The sequence below is a fragment of the Canis lupus genome, chromosome 37 (assembly GCF_003254725.2).
Source record: "Canis lupus dingo isolate Sandy chromosome 37, ASM325472v2, whole genome shotgun sequence".
Lineage (NCBI taxonomy): Eukaryota > Metazoa > Chordata > Mammalia > Carnivora > Canidae > Canis > Canis lupus.
This window is the reverse complement of record NC_064279.1, coordinates 10069482-10092526: the sequence shown is the minus strand read 5'-3', so window position 1 is coordinate 10092526 and position 23045 is coordinate 10069482. Positions and strand designations below refer to the sequence as shown.

Sequence of the window (23045 nt, the reverse complement as noted above, 5' to 3'; positions counted from 1 at the left end):
TTAATAGGGCTTTTTCTTCTATCAGTCTGGTAAAACCCCAAACAACCAAGAAATGAAGGAACCACCCCCAGCCCCCTGCATAGATATCACAAATCATGTAAGCCTGCACTTATTTATCAAGCGCAACTTACCTTCGATAAATACAGGGTATTTGAGCTTTGAGACAGAAGCAATAAAGAAATGTGCAACTCTGTGGGGATGTCACAGATGGCAGGGATTTTATATTGGTTTGGACCACGAGTGTATAGGACTCCCTGAGGAGAATAATTCAGCTCCTCTATTGTATAAAGTCCCATGCCTCGAATAAACACACCTTCAATCTGGGAGAAAAAAAGAATTTCCATATATGAGAAAATACAATCAACAGTAGCATTTCAACTTCATGCTGTTTATTTGAATATTTAAAATATAGTGTAAGAGGGTTTTCAGCATGTCCTGGAAGATGTCTCTGAAAGTTTACTTAGAAGTTTACCTCAAAGCATTTCTAAACATCATATTTGGTGCAAAGTTCAAAGTCAAAGAACTTGACTTTGAATCTCAATTTGGCAGTGAAAGTATAGCTCTAGAAGAGGCCTCAAACAGCCTGTGACCCAAGGGCCCTACTTTCTTCTGTCCATGAGCCAGAAGGAACCCTCTGGCCGATCTGTCTATGGACCCCAGCACAGTGACAGGACTCTCAGAGTCTGAGACTCTCCTCATCTTACCTCACCACCCTTGCTCATGAGTGGGGTTAGCCTCACATTTCTGGACTCTCTTCTTACATGAACTGCGTGCTCTCTATGCTTCCTCTACAGCTTTAAAATGCTCCAGATTTTAGAAGTCAACATGCAGGTAAAATTGTCTTTCCACACATCTTTCTGACTTCTGGGTCTCCTCTGTGCATATTTCCTTGCTGTGGCTGTATTTTTCTCTACCCCATTCTCTACCCTCTGTTGTGTCTATTTGCGGGGAGATTTTTCTCTAACACAATGTTCGAAGAATTCCCAGAAGCCTAGACTACAACCCAGGCCATGTCACCTCCACCTACTAAGGCAGGCGCCAGTCCTTGGGGCACCTCTAGCAACCCCAACCCAGCCTTCTGACATCCTCTGCCTGCAGCCTCATATGCCATTCCTCTGGCACAGGTGACAAAGGCATTCACCACCTTCGTCACCCCCTCTCCCGCCCCCCACTAGCTGTGAGCACAAAGTATGCTGAATTTCCTGTCTTTCTTTAGGTGGATGTTCTCCACCCTCTTCTTGCCTTTGCTTGTTCCTTCCTTGACTACTTCATCCATACCCAGGGTCCCCCTGAAGCCCGCTCTGACTTCTCCAACCCATACATTCTTCCCATTCTCCAATGACATGTGTCATGATTGGAGAGAACCTCAGATTATGTTCTGAACTGAAGGTAGTAAGCTGAATCGCCCACATATAGGAGACAGGTAAAGAAAGTGAGCGAAGCTTCCAGGTGAGTCCTGAGTCCTAGAATCACAGTGCATGATTCTCTAAAAGGGTAGCCAACAGACTTCCTTGTGGAAACACAGCTCCAGTGTTGGCAAATTTCTTGTGTTTTCAAGAAACACCAGCCACTTAAACAATTATGTAAGACAGCTGGTGATTTTTTAAATCTTGTCAATTATTTCAAATTTAAATTAAAAGGGATCCCTGGGTGGCGCAGTGGTTTGGCGCCTGCCTTTGGCCCAGGGCGCGATCCTGGAGACCCAGGATCAAATCCCACGTCGGGCTCCCGGTGCATGGAGCCTGTTTCTCCCTCTGCCTGTGTCTCTGCCTCTCTCTCTATCTCTCTCTCTCTGTGACTATCATAAAAATAAATAAATAAATAAATAAATAAATAAATAAAAAATGTCTGGGTGGGCGGAGGGGATCCCCAGTGGCTCAGCAGTTTGGCGCCTGCCTTTGGCCCAGGGTGTGATCCTGGAGTCCCGGGATCGAGTCCCAGGTCAGGCTCCCTGCATGGAGCCTGCTTCTCCCTCTGCCTGTGTCTCTGCTTCTCTCTCTCACTCTCTATGTCTCTCATGAATAAATAATAACATTTAAAAAAATGTCTGTGGGCATAACAGGCTACCTATTAATGGCTACTGCCATAGATATTTGATGTTATCCCAACCCGACCTTAAACTCCTCCAAGCTAGACCCCATTGTAGGCCCAAGACTTCACACGTAGCTGATAGTCTACTTCTAATCCCAGAGGTGTGGGGCTCATTTTGTCACCTCTAGACTTGCTTCCTCTGCCTCATGCAAGCTCCTCAATCACACACCGCATGTCTCTTCAAAAACTACTTCAAACATCTTTGTTTTCTTCCCTTTTTTAGACAGTAAGAGAGTTGAGTTCTGTGGCTGGCCTGAATAGACAGATTCTGACTTCAGGAGTAGAAAAAAAAGATGAAGAATAAGCCGGATGGAATGTTTTCCCTATAGACCCCCACAGCAGTTTTGGCTTTTACAAATGGGGCTGAGATAAAGCAGGTACACATACCTGGCCTATGTCAAGGGCTGGGTTTATACTGCAGCCAACATCCATGACAATGTCTGTTCTGGTGTTCTAGTAATGAAAAAGAGCAAAAATGTTTATTTTAATGAATACGACTTAGGAGAGAAGACTCAGAAACAGTTCCTGCCAGGATGCCCTTGGGTTAGAATGCTTCTTTGGGCTACAATATATTTCAGGAGAAAGAATCAACAAAGATTTTATTGTGTCACAAAGTCTATCACGTATAACTTTCAAAGCTATACACATACTCAACCAGCTTAAGCACTGATTTCTTTTTTTCTTCAGAAACAATAGGAGAGAAAAATATTTATTTGACTCTGTTCTGGCTGAGTGAGGTAACTTATTGAGTTCCAACCAGTGCAACAGACATAATCTACGACACAGAAAATGTTTATGGCCTTCATGATCCTTGTTGAAAAACTGTGGCTACCATACAACCCAATATCCAGAGTCCAGCTGGTTGGGTGACATTTACTGAAGCTCAGAAGGGTACGTCAGCCAGAAAGTCCCCAAATGTTATCTGCTCTTATATATTTTTCATTTTTAGAGCAGAGGAAAGATAAATCTAAATGACAATGTGGTGACCAAAAGTTCCTGATACACTTCAAATGAGGAATGCAGCAGGCCCGGCCAGGTTACTGGTAACACCTTGCTCTCTAGCAAGTCTGTACCTTCTTTTATGTGACATAATGCCTTCTGCCATCTGCCATGACAAACAGATTCTACCTATAATTATTAAGGGGACAAAGGAAACTCAAGTTTTCTTATTTGATTTGGGACTTCCATCTAACATTTTTCTCAGGAAAATGAGAGAGTGAACCAGAACGTTTTATCATAATAAAACACTTTCTTATTTAAGGACATGATGAAATGTAAAGTTCTCCATGACACCACTTAGCAAGCCTGGCCTTCCAGCAGACCAGCGGCCTCAGTTATTGGTGAGGGGAGGTGCGTTCATGCCGGCCGTGTTAGTGAAGGTTTTGTTTTCAAAGCCATGGACTGACTGACTGTCATTGTTTTGTTTTGTTTTGTTTTGTTTTTTTGTTTGTTTGTTTTGTTAGGGCTGAAGAGAGTGGTTCTAGGTTGTGGTAGCTGGCCTCCAAGGCAGCCTGCAATGATCCCCACGTGCTGTGTTCACATCCTTATGTATTATTCTCCTCCCACACTCTACCAAGGTTAGTTTGTGAGATTGACAGCATATGCAGAAGTGCTAGGACATCAGTCAGGTGTTAGGTCATAAAGGACTGTGGCTTCTGTCGTGGGTGCTCTCTTACTTGCTCATACTCTCTTTTTCCTTTGCATCAGTCTCTCTGGGTTTGGAAGGCAGCTTGTATGTTCTGAAGACATGGAGACATCCCACAGAGATGTCCTTGTGGTATGGAATGGAAACTTCAGGCCAACAGCCAGTGAGAAACTGAGGCCTCCTACCAACAAGCATGTGAAGGAGCTCGGAATCAGATTTTCCAGCCACCATTGAGCTTTGGGGTGACTGTAGCCTTACTTTACAGCTTGATAGCAATCTTGTGAAAAATCCTGAGCCTGAATCACTTAGATAAGCTGCTCCCAGATTTCTGGCCCTCAGAATGCTGTCGGGTTTAATAAATATTTGTTATTTTCAGCTGCCAAATTTGAGAGTAATTTGTTACACAGAGATAGATAAGTAATATATAGATGTAGGTTCAAAGCGAGGGAAATTTTGTAGAAATAAGAACAATTCTAACAACATAAGAAAAATGACTGAGAAAGAGGCCTCCAGGGAGGTCCCTGGTGCCATGTTATGTTACAGCATTTTACCTAGGTCTATACCTAACCTGAGCTACAGATCTAGCTTTTTTGAATGCATCTGATAAAATGACTGTTTAGCACATCTCTTAAGATTGTTCAAATAAGTTATAAGAACACACCTTAGAATTTTATACCAAGGCTAATTATTGCCCTTGTTCTTAGATCTTAACAAGGCCAAGACATATAAAGAAAACCCAAGTGATTAAGTTTTCACCAAATTTTTCTTTGAGAGAGAAAGGATGCAGAAATCAGTTAGCATGAGAAAGCTTTCTACTGAACTAAAACAGGACAGCTATCCTATCAAGAAAGCCATGTTTAGAATGATCATTGTTTTGTCCCAGTCCAAGTTTCCCCCAAAGTGATCTGGTCTGAGTTAGAATCCAGACAAATCAGATACTTTACCAGGCAGGCTCAATAAAGGTATATATAATTTCAAAGAATAGCTGACTATAGTTTTAAAAACATACATGCTGGAGACCTGTTACATGACAACTTATATCTGATCATAATTCAAGATACAGCTACAAAGTACGTTTGGAAATATCAAGACCTAGAGCTTGCTTCTGGGTAAGTTTGGGTAAGATTATCACATGACAGTTGTGAGGGTATCACAGTCTCATTTAATGTATTAATGGTCATTTGTTACTATTGACAGTGGCCAGTCAGTAGCTTCATTTGTCCACAAAGATCCACCTATAAGAGGAGCACCTCTCCTTGAAATGTAAGTGTGTGTGTGTGTGTGTGTGTGTATGTGTGTGTAAGAGAGAGAGAGAAAGAGAGAGAGGGAGAACCTGTGTGTAGAAAGTGTGTGTGTGTGTCTCCTCACTGGATCCCTTAAAAGCATAAGGATGCCCTTAAACTATCTAAAAAGCAGGACCTAGCTCGATAAAAGATATCAAAAGTTGGCTACTACCTTCCCTGGGCTGGCCCTTCATGCTCGTTAGCAGGTTATGGATGCTTATGAAATCCTTCAAAAATGTCATAGGATGGCATTTCAAATAAGAGGTCAGGACAGTCTACATGAAAGCTCTCTTTAAGCTGTGTTTCTTCCTTGAAGTGGTTTCTTTCCTGATTCCATTTAAAAGGGCCAGAAAAATAAAGAAGAGAGGCTGTCAGTTGTTTTCCACGGAAGTAACCACAATACCAAGGCAACTGCTGAACATTTTTTTTTTTTTTTTTTTTTTTTTTGTGGTAACACAGAGAAATTGTCCTTAGCCAAATACATGGTGCTTCTATGATGCTCAGGTAGATGGCATGTATGGAATTTAGGTGCATCTAAGGTACGACTTGAAGACCTCTCCAATTGGTACTGACCTTACGAGCGCCTGTCAGGTAGTCTGTTTCAACCTCGGAATAGGCAGCTCCAAAAACAAAATACTTGAAAGGATGGACTTCACCTGTCTCCCCGTTCATGTTTGACTCATAACCTCTGGAGGAAACAGAATTTTTGAGGAGCGCTGTTAAATGATTAAGTCCCCTAACTGCAGACCCCGATGATTAAACAGACCAGTCAGAGGCTGTGTTCGATTTGCAGGTACAGCAAACCAGAGGAATACGCTTGCACCATGATGTGCCTGCATGTAACGCATGCAACAAATCTGTTGAATAAACATCTACTTCTTATTAAACTTGCTTTGTCTGATAAAAACGTTCAATTGCTCCCAACCAATCAATGATTCCTTATGCCTGGAAGTTAGATGCTCATCATATGACTATCCACCCTTCTGCTTTTAGTAGATATTGAGTCCTGTCACCTACTGTTGTCAGATTTGGGGAATTTCACTTGCGTTTTAGACCAGACGCTATTTCAAAGGTGTACATGTGCCTGTTAGCCTGTCATTCTGGCTCCAGGATTCAGCCTTCTGCTTGTAGGACCAGGCCCTTGGCTCTCATTCTTTGCTACTTCTCTCATCTACACAACCTGCTCTGTTCCTGACTCTTCTCAAGGACACCAGAAGAATGTCATGGTATAAGAGGAGCATAGGCCAGCAGCTTGCCAGCACTTTCTACCCTTCTCTCCTTTGTTTCTGCCAGCCTGGAGGTGGCCATGAAAAATGCTTCTGACACTTTTCCTGCTAGCCAGCCAGTGCCCTGGAATGCCCATGAGAACTAGCAAAATGACAAAATCAGGTAAGACTTTCTGCATCACCCTGCTCGCTGATGGCTTTCACTTTCCATTAAAATAATTTGGTAATTATTTTCCAAAGTAGGTCAGTGACAATTGTTCTGCATCTTGACAACACGTGGTTATTGTCACATTTCTTCTTTTTTGCCAATCTAGAAGGTGTGAAATGGTGTTTATCTTATTACGGGTTTAATATGCATCCCCTTACCTTTGTTTCTTAATTTAAGGATACACTAAGTTTTCAACAAGAAAATCACCCACTGCTGTGGGTTCCAAGCACTAACCTCAGAGAACCCTCTAGTACCACTCCATATGATTCAAATCATCAGTTCAGCCATATTTTATTTTTGTGCCAATTTTTCCCAACAGAAACCTTTCTGGGCATTTGGATTAACTAAAAGCTAAATGTTGCTTATAACAGTGGATTAACAGAAGGTCATTCAAATCAATTTTTTTTTCCAAAATTGCAAACAGAAGTGAAACTCTTCCTTAAGCTCTTGCTATTTCTCATAGCGTGTGATTAAAAGGACTCTTTACCTGAAGTATCCAGTAGCTGAAAGGCTAATGTTTTCATCAAAAGCAGCTTGTGCCTGGGAAACAAGAGGAAAGATGATGCAGTGATGGTATTTAAAAGGATCACCTATGGCTTCAACCTTAGTTCTACTATATGTGAAATACAGCAAGAACCAAGCCTAATGTATTCCTTTCCTTACTCTCCAACTTCACAAGCACCCGCAGTCACTGCTATAGTAACAGCATGTATTCAGGGCCTGTGACCTCCTTCCACGACTGCCAAGGTATGTGATACCCATAGACTGGACTAGAGCGGGCAAGGGGTGTTCTGTGGATGAAGAACTTCACTCGGTCTTCTGGAAAGATAGCCTATCCACAGGGAATGTTCCAGGAAACAATGGGTGGTTGAGTGTTTAAATACCAGGTATTCACTAGCCTTAGGAATGTGGCATAATTCTGGTCCAAGTACCCAGGTCTGAGAAAGAGAAGGTGAGAAGTGCAACCATTACAGGGGAAAGTGTGCCCAATAGCAGCATCTCATGATGGGGGAGGGCTGTCTTGCATTGTCTCTTCAGCCAGCCTCTCTTAGCCTTTCTTTAGCTCAGGAAACACAGAGCAGAGGGCAGACATAAATATACCCCCAAAGGACTAAGAGTTCCCATATGTATGAGTTATAGAACGAGTCCTAGCTCAGTGGAGTAGCAGGAACCATTTCTAAGGAAGACTCCCCAAATGCTATTTCCCCCCAACCAATGCTTTTAATGTGACTCCTAAAACGGCATGACACATACTCTCAGCTTTTACTGACATCCATTCTACACCATCTGGTACTTTATAACCTATTACTTTAAAAGTGTGCTAGCTGACTTTTGAATGTGTGTTTTCTCTTCCAATTAGGTTGTAAGTATATCGAAGGAAGCAGTTGAAATTTCTGCTGAATTTAGTGCCTACTATTGGTTGGATGCATATCCAGTGGCTTGGTCTCCTATTTCTAAATGAGTGCTTATATGATTTTTACTTTTATGGAAGGACCGTAGTGTTGTCTTTCCATTTAAGAACAGTGAAACCCAAAGAAGGAGAACGAACAGATTTACAGCTATTATCTAGAAAACACTCAGGATCCAGAGGAGGAAACATTAATTAGTTCTGGCTTAAAAGCAAGAGTTTTGGGACATCTGGGTGGCTCAGCAGTTTAGAGTCTGCCTTTGGCCCAGGGCATGATCCTGGGTTCCCGGGATCGAGTCCCACATTGGGCTCCCTTGTGTGGAGCCTGCTTCTCTCTCTGCCTATGTCTCTGCCTCTGTGTGTGTGTGTGTCTCATGAATAAATAAATAAATAATCCTAAAAAAATAAAAACAAGAGTTTTAGGTAGAAAAACCATCTTTTTTCTAATGGAGAATTTTTCCAGATGCAAGAGTTTCTCTACCATATTATGATAACATTTCTACACGCAGACAGCCAAAGACCTCTATTTATCGTTATGTAACTGTAGTACTTTTTAAAGTGCCATTTCTACTGATATTTAATTCACACATTTCTCCTCCCTCCTTTTTTTCCAACAGAAAACAGAAAAGTAATAGTGATTCTTACCCAATCCTTCCAAGTACCTTGAGGATTCTTGCTGATGATGGGTTCAAGGCATTTTAGAAGAGTCTAACAAGCATCCTAGGGATTATTTTTTAATTAAAATTATTATCATAATTTTAGGCAAACACTAATTTCAAAACCACAAGATATGTGCCATTATAGAGGCTTATTTAAGAGGCCCATGGGACACAGAGAAGGTAGAGACCAACCCTTTAAGAGGTGTTATAAAAGGTTTCCCAGGGGGATCCCTGGGTGGCTCAGCGGTTTAGCGCCTGCCTTTGGCCCAGGGCGCGATCCTGGAGACCCGGGATTGAGTCCCACGTCAGGCTCCCGGCATGGAGCCTGCTTCTCCCTCCTCCTGTGTCTCTACCCCCCGCCCCCCCCCAGTCTATCATAAATAAATAAATCTTTAAAAAAATAAATAAAAGGTTTCCCAGGGGTGGGGTTGAAGTATTAGCTGGTCTTAAAGACAGACCATCTAGGTTGGGGGTCCTATAATCCACGCTAAGAGGTCAGGACTTAACCGAAAAATTGTTGGCAACCCCCTGACCACTGTTTTTAAACACGGCACGGTCAGATTTATTTTATGGGAAAACTCACTCTGTCTACATGAAGCCAGAGTAAAAGGCAATAAAATTCACATGGAGGGACAGAGCCTTTTAATGGCCCTGGCAAGAAGTGCAAGTCTGAATCAAAACAGTGATATTCCTGGAACATGGAAGTTGAAAGACACAGAGATATTTTTGAGTAGAATGGAATGATCAGTGAGATGTCAGGAGTGGGGAGAAAAGGAGATGGGTTTCCAGCCCAGGAGGGCAGCTGGATTGTACCACATACTGAGCCTGACACTGAGGGAAAGCACATTTTTCTCACAGTGTGAGAAGGAGATAAGAACTGGATTAATTCTCAACATCTTCTGAGCTCCACCCATGTACCTGGTGAGGCTAATGATTTGGACGCCATTGCAATGATTTTTACTTTTACTGCCAACCCGTTGAGATCCACCACCACGGAACCTCCAGAAATATTTGTATTAGGGACAGTTTCTGTGCTTGTTCCATGCAGGTGGATATTAGACATGGGCATCCTTAATTCACGACTAACCACCTGAATTTTAGAAGAGAGATTCTTTTTAAATACTCTGGTTAGTCACAGACCTGTGCACACACCTACACGGAAGCCCATATGTGAAGCCCCCATACGTGCAACAGGGACATGAATTCTCCAGCCACTAAAGGTTCTTTTCTAAAAAACTAGTAGCTAGTCTGGACCCTAAACCCTGAGTACATATTCTTGCTTTTCTGACTTTCTTATATGCAACAGCATCAGGAAGAGGAGGAAAAGCCAACACAGGAGGAAATGCTGCATGTCTTCATAATCATGAAATCAACACCTTTGAGGCCTTTGAGGCCTACCACCTCGCTCTTCTAAATTCTAGCAAAAGCTCTATAATTGGAAAAATGCAAATCAAGGCAATAATGAGGTACTATCATTCACAACTATTAAATTATCTAAGGTTTTTAAAAAATTCATAATGTATAAAGTTGGTTAGTGGTGTAATGAAATGGATACTTTCGGGAAAACAATTTGGTAACATGTGTCAGTGATTTAAGATACATTCTGTGACCCAGTAATTCCATTTCTGGAAATCTATTTTAAGAAAATAGTCATTGATTTGACCACAGGCTTACATACAAAAATATTAATTGAAGTATTCAACAATTGGAGGTGGTTAAATAAATTATACATATATCCACAAGCAGCCATTAAAAATCATAATTACAAAGAATCCTGAGCCACAGGAGGAAGTGCTCACTCTATATTAGAATAGATGAAAAAAGAACAGAAATAAGCATGGGTGGGGAGTGGCAGGAAGAGAGAGAGGCAAACCAAGAAACAGACTTTTAACTATAGAGAATTGATGGTTATCAATGGTGGGTGGGTTAAATGGGTGATGGGCATTAAGGAGTGCGCTTGTCCTGATGAACACTGGGTGATGTATGGAATTGTTGAATTACTACATTGTACAGCTGAAACTAATATAACTTTGTATGCTAAACTAATGTGACTGTATGTTAACTAACTGGAATTTGAATAAAAATTTTAAAACACACATAAAAATCAAGATACAAAAATTACATAAACAGCATGTTAGCAATTTTCAAAAGAGAAAAAAGATGGAAAGATCTCAAAACACTGCTATTGCTAAGTAGTGAAATTGTTCAGTCTTTTAAAAAAGTTTTTTGCCTCTTCCAAATGTTTTATAATCTTTAATATTACTATTATTTGCAAAATAGAAACTACCTAAAAATTAGAGTAAATGAACCAAAAAATGGGTAGACTTTGATTAGAAATACCAAGTGCGTTTTATATTTTCAATTGTTCAAAGTCCTTACTATAAAAAGGGCAAAAAACAACACAATGTATCAGAATTTACACTTCTTTTCATTACCCAGCAAAGGTTCAAAAAGACAACTCACTTAATAGTAGTATTCCCCTCTCTGTGGAAGTTTCCATAATGCCACTTGGCTTTTACAAAACGTGTACATTAGTACCTGTTTTTGCTAAATGAAATAAATCTGGAGAGGATTTTTCCTTTTTAGGAAAAAAAGTGAAGAGCAAAAATTCTGAGAGTGTTTGTTCTGCAGCATGGGTTTGGAAGCAGTGCTCACCCCAAGCAGCAAAAGTGGCATCCGAAGCTCCTTCCTGGGGACGGCCAGAGCTTTGAACTGCATCTGTCATCATCTGTACTTTATCCCGATTTATTTTGTACATCCATTAGCAAATCAGAAATACTAGGGGAGGTTATTTTGGGGGGGATGTGGAAAGGCTCAAAAATATTTTCATGTAAATTAATGGCAATTACACCTTTGCTTTATGTCATTTTGGCTTGGAAAAGGTTTCAAAGGAATGCTCTATTTTTGGATGGTGGGAGAGACCTGTATACCCAAAGGAAAGCAACAAATTAAGACACAATCTTCTGCAGCAATAAGAAAACCTGAGGCTCCTCTGCCACGTTCTTTTAGGGTGTTCAGTTACAAAACTGGCTGGCTTATCCAGTTTCTGTTAACAGCTTAACAGTTTAAGACGTCAAAGCTAAAATCTTGTGTCCTTTTTATTTTGGAACAGAAAATATTCATCCATGGCTTCTCTCTCATACATATAGCTACAAGCACACGCCCAACTTAATCCAACTATCACATACTTACCTGAATCATTTTAGTATGGACCCCCTGACCCATTTTGATTCCACCATGAGTCACCAGCACAGACCCACCAGGTAAATGTGAACCAAGGCAGCAGCCTAACCAGAAAAGAGGACAACAGTTTCCATGATATTTTTTAAAAAATTTTATGTATTTATTCATGAGAGACACAGAGAGAGAGGCAGAGACATAGGCAGAGGGGGAAGCAGGCTCCATGCAAGGAGCCCAATGCGGGACTTGATCCCAGGACTCCGGGATCACAACCTGAGCCAAAGGCACTCAACCACTGAGCCACCCAGGCGCCCCTCCATGATCTTTTTGGTGGATATTATCATGTCTTCTCAATTAAAACATTTTCCCTGGGGAGTAATGTATTGAATTACATATTGTACACCCAAAACTAATATAACACTGTATGCTGATTATATTGGAATTAAAGTTAAAAACAGGGCAGCCCCAGTGGCTTAACAGTTTGGTGCCGCCTTCGGCCCAGGGTGTGATCCTGGACCCGGGATCGAGTCCCACATCAGGCTCCCAGCATGGAGACTGCTTCTCCCTCTGTCTCTCTCTCTCTCTGTCTCTAATAAATAAATATAAAATCTTAAAAAAAAAAAGTTAAAAACATGTAACAAACTGTTCTAAGCTCACAGACATACAGAACAGGCCATGGGCAGAATTTGACTCCCTCTATAGTTTGCCAACCCTTACTTTACTAGTTTAATGTTAAATGATAACAAGATGTCAGCATAAAAATTGTCCTCATCAACCAAATATGCACTTCACTGTCAGTCTATTCTAGAAGATATTAAAAAGTACCAGATGAAAATGAATAAATTAATTAATAAAAAAAAATCTTCCCTGGAAATGATTCCCTCCTTTCCATCTCTTGCCAAAATATACACAGACACTTCTCCCACTGCCCTGAGAACACTGAGCAGAGCCAGGGCAGTGCGGGGCCAGTGCTGCCTCATGATGACTTCACAAGACGCCAGACTGTCACGGGATGGCTTTGAGGCTGCGGCAGGACTACGTTCCTTAAGCTACTATTTCCTCATTAAGACATTTGAGGATCTCCCTAACCCAGAGTGGAACAACAATCTAGGTTTGGGATTTGTTTTTTGGTGACTGTAAAAGTTGTGCAACTTTGCATTGTAAAATGCCAAGTTAAGCATAGATAGGTCACGGCAGGAGAGAATTGTTTACATGAACGCATATTCCCATAGTTGTAGGTCTGTTGTAGAGAAGCAAAAAAACACAAATCCAAATAAGATGGGACAGACAGACATTATTTGCTACAAAATGAGCTAAGCCCACTCCAAATTATCCTGGCACAGAATTTCAGAGCTTTAGTTGGAAGAGAACTTGGAAGTAATCTTATCTAACTGTACAGCTCCCCATGGGGATCTGGAAAGAACCAAACTGCTAACACAGAATTAAAGGCTTCTGTAATCAGAAACATCCAGACTCTAGCTAAACATGTTTTATAATCAACAAGAATGTGCCTTCTTGCAATTTTGTCCATGCTAGGCTAAGGGGTATGAAGTTATCCCAGGAGGGCTACAGAAAACAAGGATGGCGTTTTCACTTTGAGTCTCTAGTATAAGAGCAATATTAGTAGCATGTGGTCCTAGAGAAAATGCTTCCAGTGGTTCCCTGTGGTTTAGGAAGCCCTGCAAGTTCAACTGGGAGAGGCCAACCTCATAGGTGTGGTTTGGACCAGCAAGGGATGACTTAAAGCTCTGTCAGCTTTTAATATCTGTCAGATATTAGGCTTCTTAATACTTATGCATGGCATAGAAATCTAGGATCTGTAAAGGCAGAGTTTTTAGAAAATTCTAGTAACTAGCTATTATGTATATAATGAAGCTAAAATTTTAGTAAGCCTTCATTGCTCAGATAAGTTATAAACAACCCTGGTCATAAGTGAAAGTTAATGGAGGGCAGCTCCAGTGGCCCAGCGGTTTGGCACCGCCTTCAGACCGGGGTGTGATCCTGGAGACCCAGGATAGAGTCCCACGTCGGGCTTCTTGCGTGGAGCCTGCTTCTCCCTCTGTCTCTCTCTCTCTCTCTTTCTCCTGTCATGAATAAACAAATAAAATCTATTTTAAAAAAGAAAGTTAATGGAATCACATGACAATCACCAGATATACCCAAGAGATGAACTACATTCCTAGATCGATTCTCTGACCACCAGAAGGGTCTTCACTGCCACTTGTGGGCCATGGGTCACACTTGGAGGACTGCCTTTTTATTAGTATCCAAAGATTTACATTATTCAGTGAAATAAAAGCTTTTAAGACACTGGCAGTGAAAATGGGCTCTATTTACCTGGCTCAGCAGGTGTACACTAGGCATGTATTGGTCACATAGAGACATAGGGATACACTTTCTCAGCCCAAGGGAGAATCTCAGAACCTTGAGGAGGGCGTCGTTGCCATGATAATCATACCCAATCTTGAGAAGATGCAGCAGAATGTGTTTTACTGTTTGTTCACACATCACTCCTGGAAATACCATCTCTTGTGACCCTGACCATTTGTTCCCAAAATAATAAAGCTAGGCGGTGGCATCCCCTCCAGAGAGCCTAGAGCTGGCTGCCCTGGTTGCTCATCAGATGCCAGGTAATGGCAGCTGCAAGGGCTGCTCCTGGGCTCCTTTCTATGCCACTTCATTGTTCTCTGCTAGAACAGAAGCCCCCTGAACGGAAGGGCCGGGTCCTAGGGCATCCTCGGAATGCAGCACAGTATCTCACACATAGTAAGTGCCCAATAAAAGTTTGATAAATGAATTTACAATAGCATGAAGCTTTTAAAGTCTGTATTTGGCCTCCTTGGCTCTGCAAGCAATTCAGAAGTTGCTCGTGGCAATTTGTAGCTGGCACACGTGCTAGAGCTACAATTAGAGCGGATTGTGCATTTTCTCCATTGTGTGGCCCTGCTGGCAACAGTCCTCCGCCTGCGTGTCCAGGGCAGCATTTCTATTGGAGACTGCTGAGTAATTTGTCCCATGTGCTGCTGCAATCCCCTTGCGTCATTTAAAATGTCAAATTTGGTTCAGTTAAGTGGCACCACCGGATGGTTCATTGTTATCGCCACAAAGGAAAATTCTGCAAAGCTTCATTTATGAAATAGGCACAACTGGAGCATTAGAACAGATGGTTCTCAACACAAATCGGGGACTTAGTCTGTGAAATCTCAATCATCAAGCAGGGACTGCTGGGGTCGGTGAGCAGTTTGCTTTGGTTCCACAGATTCCCCAAATATCTCAGCCGCTCTGGCATCTGAGTTGATACCCTGTGTCAGGTGCCACACTAAGGTGGTACGGATGCGGAGGTTAATTAGATCTTGTCTGCTCATCGGTGTCCACAGGCTGGTAATTAAATACATCAGAGGGAAGGAACGTGTGAGCCCTTCAGCTGTCATGGGCATGGGGCTCCTCTGCTCAGGGAGACACATGGAATGATAAAGACATGTGACTAGAAGGCCTTGAAGTCTAATCCTCATTCTGTCGCTCAATAGCTGGATGTCCTTGGGCAAGAGAGTGAACACCTATGCCCTTCAATTTCTCCTATAATACAGAATCACACCTACCCAACAAAGGTGAGATAGGGGTTAAATGACGTGGGCATTATGAATCATCCAGCCTTCGGCCTTTTAATATCCTTCCTAGTTCCCTCCTCTTTCCAAGTATGGCTTCCAGGAAGCAGCTTGCCCCATCTCGGACTCCTGGGTTTGGCCCTATGCCGATGTTTTCAGCATGGAAGCTGGTTTCCAGGGAAAGATGGGTAGGACTGGTGGTTTGAGGATGAAGTCATACTGCTGGCTGTTATCTGGCTTCTTCCCAGGTGAGCTGAATCCCATCTCAGTTCCTACCAAAAGGTAGGAGGCAACTTGGTGTAGCTGAGAAAACACTGTTTCTAGAGCCTCTCAGACTGGAGCCTCCAGCCCTGGCCCTACCTCTCTCCAGATGTGGGGCTTCAGGCAAGTTATTTTTGCTCTCGAAGCCTCAGTTTTCTCATGACTAAATAAGGCTACAGATCTTCTAGGTTGTGATCCTGGCTGGTCTGCTCAGAGACGGACTATCCTCCTTCTGAATAATCTTGGTTTTGCCTTTATTACTCATCCACAGCCTCTGAACTGTCTCCCTCATCTGAGTAAAGTGCGTGCAGATGACTAAATGTCTCCGTGTTGTTTCTGCCATCACAAACAGGCGAGGAATGGGAAAGCTGCAAAAAGATTACCACTTGTATTGTTACCATGCTCCTTTGAGCCACCAAATGTCTGTGACCAAGCATGAAACATTCTAATGATCATACCAAAGCTGAGCCAGGATGGTTAGGTGAATGGATCAGTATGGGCATGAAGGAAGGACCTTCCTGCCCGTTTTTTGTTTTTGTTTTTGTTTTTGGCCTCCTCTGCTCCCTCAATACACAGCATACTTATTAGTGCTCCTCACAGTTCCACTCTATTTTTCCTTAATCTGTCATCACTCAAGGCACCGGCCATTCCTTCTTCATGGCTCAGCCAAAGGTGTGAATTCTGCAAAGGGGAGTGACAACAGGTTTGAGGGCTCTGCTGTCTTCTCCAGTAGATGTATGTATACAAATGTGTTTGTAAGAATGTAGATGACAGGGGTCCCACACCACGGCTCTGTAGTGAGCTAGAGTAGAGCGGATGCCTACCTGTTCAGGTAAGTTTCATTCAAGAATACGGAGGCAGGGGCACCTGGGTGGCTGAGTGGCTGAGTGTCTGCCTTTGGCTCAGGTTGTGATCCCGGGGCCCTGGGATCGAGTTCCCCATTGGGCTCCCTGGATGGAGTCTGCTTCTCCCTCTGCCTATGTCTCTGCCTCTCTCTCTGTGTGTCTCTCATGAATAAATAGATAAAAAATCTTAAAAAAAAAAAAGGCAGAAACAGCAAGTGGGATTTAGCAAACAAAAACTAGCAGAGAATTTATTTAATCAATTGAAGAAACTACAGGAGCAGATTTCCAGTCCTCCGCTTCACATTTTTAACAGCTAAGAAGCGAGCAAACTTCTAAAATTGTGTTTAAAAAAATTATTTAAATAACTTACTATTCTGGGTTTACTTTATCCCACCCACCAAAAGGGGTGGTGAACCCAAATGTCATGCAACTTCCCATTTCTATTTCATGGTCCAGCGACACAGAAACAGAGGAGCTGGAAGAGGAGCTAAAGAGGAGTGTTGGCAGTCATCCATCCCGCTGTCTTACTTTATACTTGAGTGATCTGGGCCCAGAGCAAGTTGACTCAGTTGCTTTGTGCCAGGGCCAAAAGCAGATACCAGGTCCCCCAATTTCTCAGCAAGAATGTTTGTCACTAACCCTTGGGATTCCCGCAAAGGAGCTCTTATCTCCTCTGGAGAAAAAATAGCTTGATTGAGGACAGCCCTGGAGATGATTTACAAAGAGGCATTGCAACCCTATAGCTACCCGCCTTCGCAGAAAGTTTCCCCAGCACCTTCTGATTTGTCCGTTTAGAGAACTGACCTGACCAGCAGCGACTGAGCCAAGGCCAATAGGAAACTTCAAGGGGACCACAGCCAGCCCTTTCTTCTTCCAGTAATTCTCTGAATTGAATTTCTCCACAGCCGCTTTCCTCAGGGAGTAGGAAGACATGGCCATACGTTCTTTCCAACACTGAGTCAGGTTCTTGGGATTAATCTCTTGTTTGTAGGGTGTCTGACCAATTTCCTAGTACATGTTTATCATTCGAACCTATAAAAGAAAAGGAGATCAAAATGTGAGGAGAGGCAACAGCTACAGCCTCTTCTATCCAATGTCTTCCTAGTCAAGTTCTGCTCATCCCAGTAGGCCCAAACTGAGTTTCTTGTTGAAGCCTTTCCTGAAGCTTTCTCTATGCGAAGCCTCGATCGAATATGTTAGCATTTACGTGCTTTCTATGCTGCTCTGGTGTAAGTTCAAAGGGAGGCAGCCTTTCCTTATATTTCTTTTATAACCCACTGCAGTCCAGGCACATTGTAGACTCCTCTAATTCTAGTTGCATTTGTGAATATCTGTTGATAGATAATCCTGAATTTAACTTCCAGGCTGTGATCTACAAAATTTGGATTGTTCAGATTCTGTAGCAAGATAAGACCACTTATCCTAGTTATTGATTTTATTTAAACAAATATAAAAGTTCTTTTCTTTAAAGATTTGTTTGTTTTAGGGAGACAGAGAGCACAGGCAAGCATAAGTGAGAGGAGCAGAGGGAGAGAGAGAAACTCAAGCAGAACCTGTGCTGACATGAGAAAATGCTCTGCATCACTTGCCATCAGGGAAATACAAATCAAAACCACAATGAGATCCCACCTCACACCAGTGAGAATGGGGAAAATTAACAAGGCAGGAAACAACAAATGTTGGAGAGGATGCGGAGAAAAGGGAACCCTCTTCCACTGTTGGTGGGAATGTGAACTGGTGCAGCCACTCTGGAAAACTGTGTGGAGGTTCCTCAAAGACTTAAAAATAGAGCTGCCCTACGACCCAGCAATTGCACTGTTGGGGATTTACCCCAAAGATACAGATGCAGTGAAACGCCAGGACACCTGCACCCCGATGTTTCTAGCAGCAATGGCCACAATAGCCAAACTGTGGAAGGAGCCTCGGTGTCCATCGAAAGATGAATGGATAAAGAAGATGTGGTTTATGTATACAATGGAATATTCCTCAGCCATTAGAAATGACAAATACCCACCCTTTGCTTCAACGTGGATGGAACTGGAGGGTATTATGCTGAGTGAAATGAGTCAATCGGAGAAGGACAAACATTATATGTTCTCATTCATTTGGGGAATATAAATAATAGCGAAAGGGAATATAAGGGAAGGGAGAAGAAATGTGTGGGAAATATCAGAAAGGGAGACAGAACATGAAGACTCCTAACTCTGGGAAACGAACTAGGGGTGGTGGAAGGGGAGGAGGGCGGGGGGTGGGGGTGAGTGGGTGACGGGCACTGAGGGGGACACTTGACGGGATGAGCACTGGGTGTTATTCTGTATGTTGGCAAATTGAACACCAATAAAAAATTAATTTGTTAAAATAAATAAATAAATAAATAAAAATAAAAAAGCAAGCTGCAGGGATCCCTGGGTGGCTCAGTGGTTTGGCACCTGCCTTCGGCCCAGGGCATGATCCTGGAGTCCCCGGATCGAGTCCCACGTCGGGCTCCGTGCATGGAGCCTGCTTCTGCCTCTGCCTATGTCTTTGCCTCTCTCTCTCATTCTGTGTCTCTCATGCATAAATAAATAAAATCTTTTTTTAAAAAATGAATAAATAAATAAATAAATAAATAAATAAATAAATAAATAAAGAACCCGTGCTGAGCCTGACTCAGGGCAAGATCTCTCAACCCTGGGATCATGACCTGAGCCAAAACAGAGTCAGATGCTTAACCAACTGAACCACCCAGGCACCTCGGAGAAGGCAGTGTTCTTAAGGGTAGCTGCCCTCTCCTCTGACTTCCCCAGAGGTGGATGGAGGTCATTATTTAATTCTCCCTATGCCACCAAATGCAACAGAACATTTAGGAGGGAGGCGTGATGAGATGGCCAGGAGGGAAGGGCAGGAACCCCCAGAAGCTCAAGAGACACAAAGAAAATGACTCCTGCGTAGGGCGGCAGATCCTAATACTGAATAGAGAGAAGGCGGATGAAGGTTTGCTGCAGCATGGGGCAAAGAGGCATCAGGAAATACTGCCTGAGCCGGCTGGGGGTGGCTGGAGATTTAACCCACTTTCACAGGGGACTGTCCATTTTTGAGAGAGTTAGCAGAAATAGAGCCCACAGAGACAGGTGAAAAGCAGCTCCACGTAAGCGAGGAGACGACAAAGCTCCCTGGGAAGAGGCTGCCTCCTCTGGTCCTCCTTTCCCTCCGCTCCAGCAGCACAGCAGAAGGACAGAGCCAAGAAGGGGTGAAAGAAAGCACAGAGTCTCCCCACGTTCGCTCTGCTCCAGGATTCAGAGCGCAAGAGGCAGAGGGAGGGGAGCAGAGCTTGTTAATGAATGAAGTCGGACCGAGACTTCAAGAACAGAAAGGAAACTATTTTATTTTATTTTTTTTAATTTATTTTTTATTGGTGTTCAATTTACTAACATACAGAATAACCCCCAGTGCCCGTCACCCATTCACTCCCACCCCCCGCCCTCCTCCCCTTCTACCACCCCTAGTTCGTTTCCCAGAGTTAGCAGTCTTTACGTTCTGTCTGGAAACTATTTTAGTAACTGAAATGACTGAAACGCTATGACAGCTGCCTGAGACGTGAAGGAAGCAGAGAAAAGAAAGGCTTGATAGACCTTGTTGGCAGCAGGGGCATCTGCAACCACTGGAGACTTCTTGGTATTAATCTCTGCATGGGTTGGAATCCAAAGCTCCCTCCTCAATATCCTCTGTCTGAAGGATTTTGGGGAAAAGAGCCTGAGGAAGACAAGGATCACTGAACTTGGTGCCCTGGCTCCGTCTTAACTAGTTAGCTGGGTTACCTCCGGCAAATCACTTAGCCTCTCTGGATCCAAATTCCTCAACCTGAAAGACCCCCCAATGGTTCTCCCCGCTGAGAGACTAGATTAGCATTACCTTCTGGGGTTGGGGGGGGGGCAAGCCACACCTGGCTGCAACTTCCGTGGTACCGGACCCAGTGATCAGCCCTGCCTGAGGAAAGCCAGAGCCACGCAGAGCTGTGTTGGATGGAAGGTTGGTTCTGCATGCCCATGCCCGGCAGCACAGGTTGGGGAACTTGTAAGCATTTTCCATTTTCAGGAGTCCCATTTCTATCACCTGGGGAAATCCAGAGTTAGTGTGATAAGATTCACATCCTTTCATACCTATTTTGCCTTCCTGAGACTTAAGACCAAAACCAGGCCAGAAACGACCAACCGTATCTACATCACATTAAACATGCTAAAATGGACCCAGGCCCTATATTAAAATAGTTTTTGCTATAAAATAATTTTTAAGGATTTGAATAATTTTTCTTTTGTAATCATCATTTTTTAATTTTCCTATTTTAGGGCTAATATATGTTTATCCTCAGGTTTCAGACATTTGCCAAAGGCTTTGAAGCATTTGTAGGCTCTGAAAACTGGATCTATAGAATGTAATGAATAAAATATCTGCAAAACATGAAAAAAATGTTTTCGTGTTTGGTCTAATGCATTGGTTCTAAACCAGGGGCAATTTAGTCCTCTGTCTTCCCTGGCAATGTCTGGAGACACTTTTGGTTGTTGAGACCAGAGGGTAGCTGTGCCAGTAGAGGCCAAGAATGCTGCTCAACATCCTACAATGCACAGGACAGACCCACAACAAAGAATGATCCAGGCCGGAATATCAGTAGAGCTGTGGTTTAGTATAATGCTTGCATTTGAGAAAAGAACTCTAAGTACGGGAAATATGGAGATAATATGCAGACACAGAATTAGCCAGTATCTCTGGACTTACCCTAGAGGTGCCAGTAAATAACATGGCTATTCCTGCAATGTGGGTCTTTGTTTATTAATATGTTATTTAACTATTGAACATTTTCTGAATTATATCATTTTATGTCATGCTTTTCAGAATGTGAACTTGCTCCTTAAAGCACTTACAAATAATGACTCATCCAGGGAGGCGCCTCCATTGCTATAATGCTCCATATCCAGGGCCAAGCTTCTGCCATCATTCATGAACCCAGCTTAGGAAAAGAGAACTGACCTTTAATACTGGTGCTGGGGACCATGTGTCTCTCTACATTTCACTTTGTCACTTGTAAATCCTCCTCACATAGATAAAAAGCTTCATGACATTAAATTTGGCAATGATTTCTTAGATATGACACCAAAAGCACAGGCAACAAAAGAAAAAAAATAGGTAAACTGGACTGCATCAAAATGTAAAACTTCCATATATCAAAGGACACAATCAACAGAGTGAAAAGGCAACCAGAGAATGGGAGAAAAATTTTCAAACTGTATATCTAATAAAAGGTTAATATCTAGTATGTGTATGAATTCCTAAAATTCAACAACAACAAAAAACCCAATCTGACTAAAAACATGGATGAAGGATCTGAATAGACATTTCTACAAAGACAATATACAAATGTCCAATCAGTGCATGAAAAGTGGTTCAACATCACTAGTTATTAGGGAAATGCAAATCAAAATTACAAACAACCTCACATCCATTACAATGGCTACTATAAAAAAATCCACCAACTGACCAACCAGCTACAGAAAGTAATATGTATAGGTGAGCATGTGAAGAAACTGGAACCATATGCACTGCTGGTAGAAATGTGAAATGGCGGGCTGCTATGGAAAGCAGTATGACAGTTCCTCAAAAAATTAAAAATAGCAATATGATCCAGCAATCCCATTTTTGGGTATTTATCCACAAAGCATTAAAAGCAGGGTTCTGAAGCTATTTATATATCTGTGTTCATAGTAGCATTATTCACGATAGCTAAGGGGTAGAAGCAACCCAAGTGTGTCTATCAATGGATGAATGGATTGATGAAATGTGGTGCATATATAATAGAATATTATTCAGCCTTAAAAAGGAAGGAAATTCTGACACATGCTATAACATGGATGAACTGTGAAGACATCATGTGAAGTAAAATAAGCCAAAAGGATGAATACTATTTCCATTTATATCAGGTACCTAGTGTAGTCAAATTAGAACGAATGGCAAGTAGAATGGTGGTTTCTAGGGGGTTGCTGGAGGTGGAAGAAATGGAGACATATTGCCTAGTGGGTGCAGATTTGCAGTTTTACAAGATGAAAAGAATTCCAGAGATGGATGGTGGTGATGGTTGCACAGCAATGCGAATGTACTTAATGCTACCAAACTTAAACACGGCTAAGACAGAACATCTTATGGTGTATTTTGCCACAACTAAAAATAATAAAAAAGGGGGAAAAAGGAAGGGTAGATATAAAAGCAAAACAAAAAAAAACCCTCCTGTCCAATTCATTGCTGCTGTTCAATCAACCCTTCTCTTTCCTCTCAAAGCAAATCCACTGCATACATCCTAACCTCCCATTCTTGCCACAAGTCCTTAAATTCTGGCTCCACATTTCTACCTGAACTTTCTCCCTGAAGCCATTTCATCTTTTAATCTCCAAATCTGGTGGCCTGCTCAGAATGGACTAGCACATTTTCCTCACTCTGTGGTTTTTGTTGAACGGTACCAAATTCAAACCAAAGTCATAGTGAAGGGCATGACCTATGAACTCCAGAAGTTTAAGTTTGAGTCCTGGCTCTGCCACTAAACTAGTTCTGTGATCTTAGGCAAGCTCTATGATCTCTCCATCTGTGAAATGGCAATAAATAAGGTAAT

At 42.4% G+C, this 23045-nt stretch overlaps 1 protein-coding gene across 1 annotated transcript in view; it reads right to left on the bottom strand.

The window, feature by feature from the left end:
* Window positions 1–23045, bottom strand: part of LOC112656803 (aldehyde oxidase) — a 76054-nt gene that overhangs the window by 2334 nt on the left and 50675 nt on the right. Inside the window, 11 exon segments of the mRNA XM_049106447.1 lie at window positions 132–320; window positions 2479–2544; window positions 5593–5707; window positions 6941–6993; window positions 8507–8581; window positions 9482–9610; window positions 11713–11780; window positions 11783–11807; window positions 17216–17443; window positions 20303–20503; window positions 21310–21395. Coding sequence (XP_048962404.1) covers window positions 132–320; window positions 2479–2544; window positions 5593–5707; window positions 6941–6993; window positions 8507–8581; window positions 9482–9610; window positions 11713–11780; window positions 11783–11807; window positions 17216–17443; window positions 20303–20503; window positions 21310–21395 — 1235 coding nt within the window.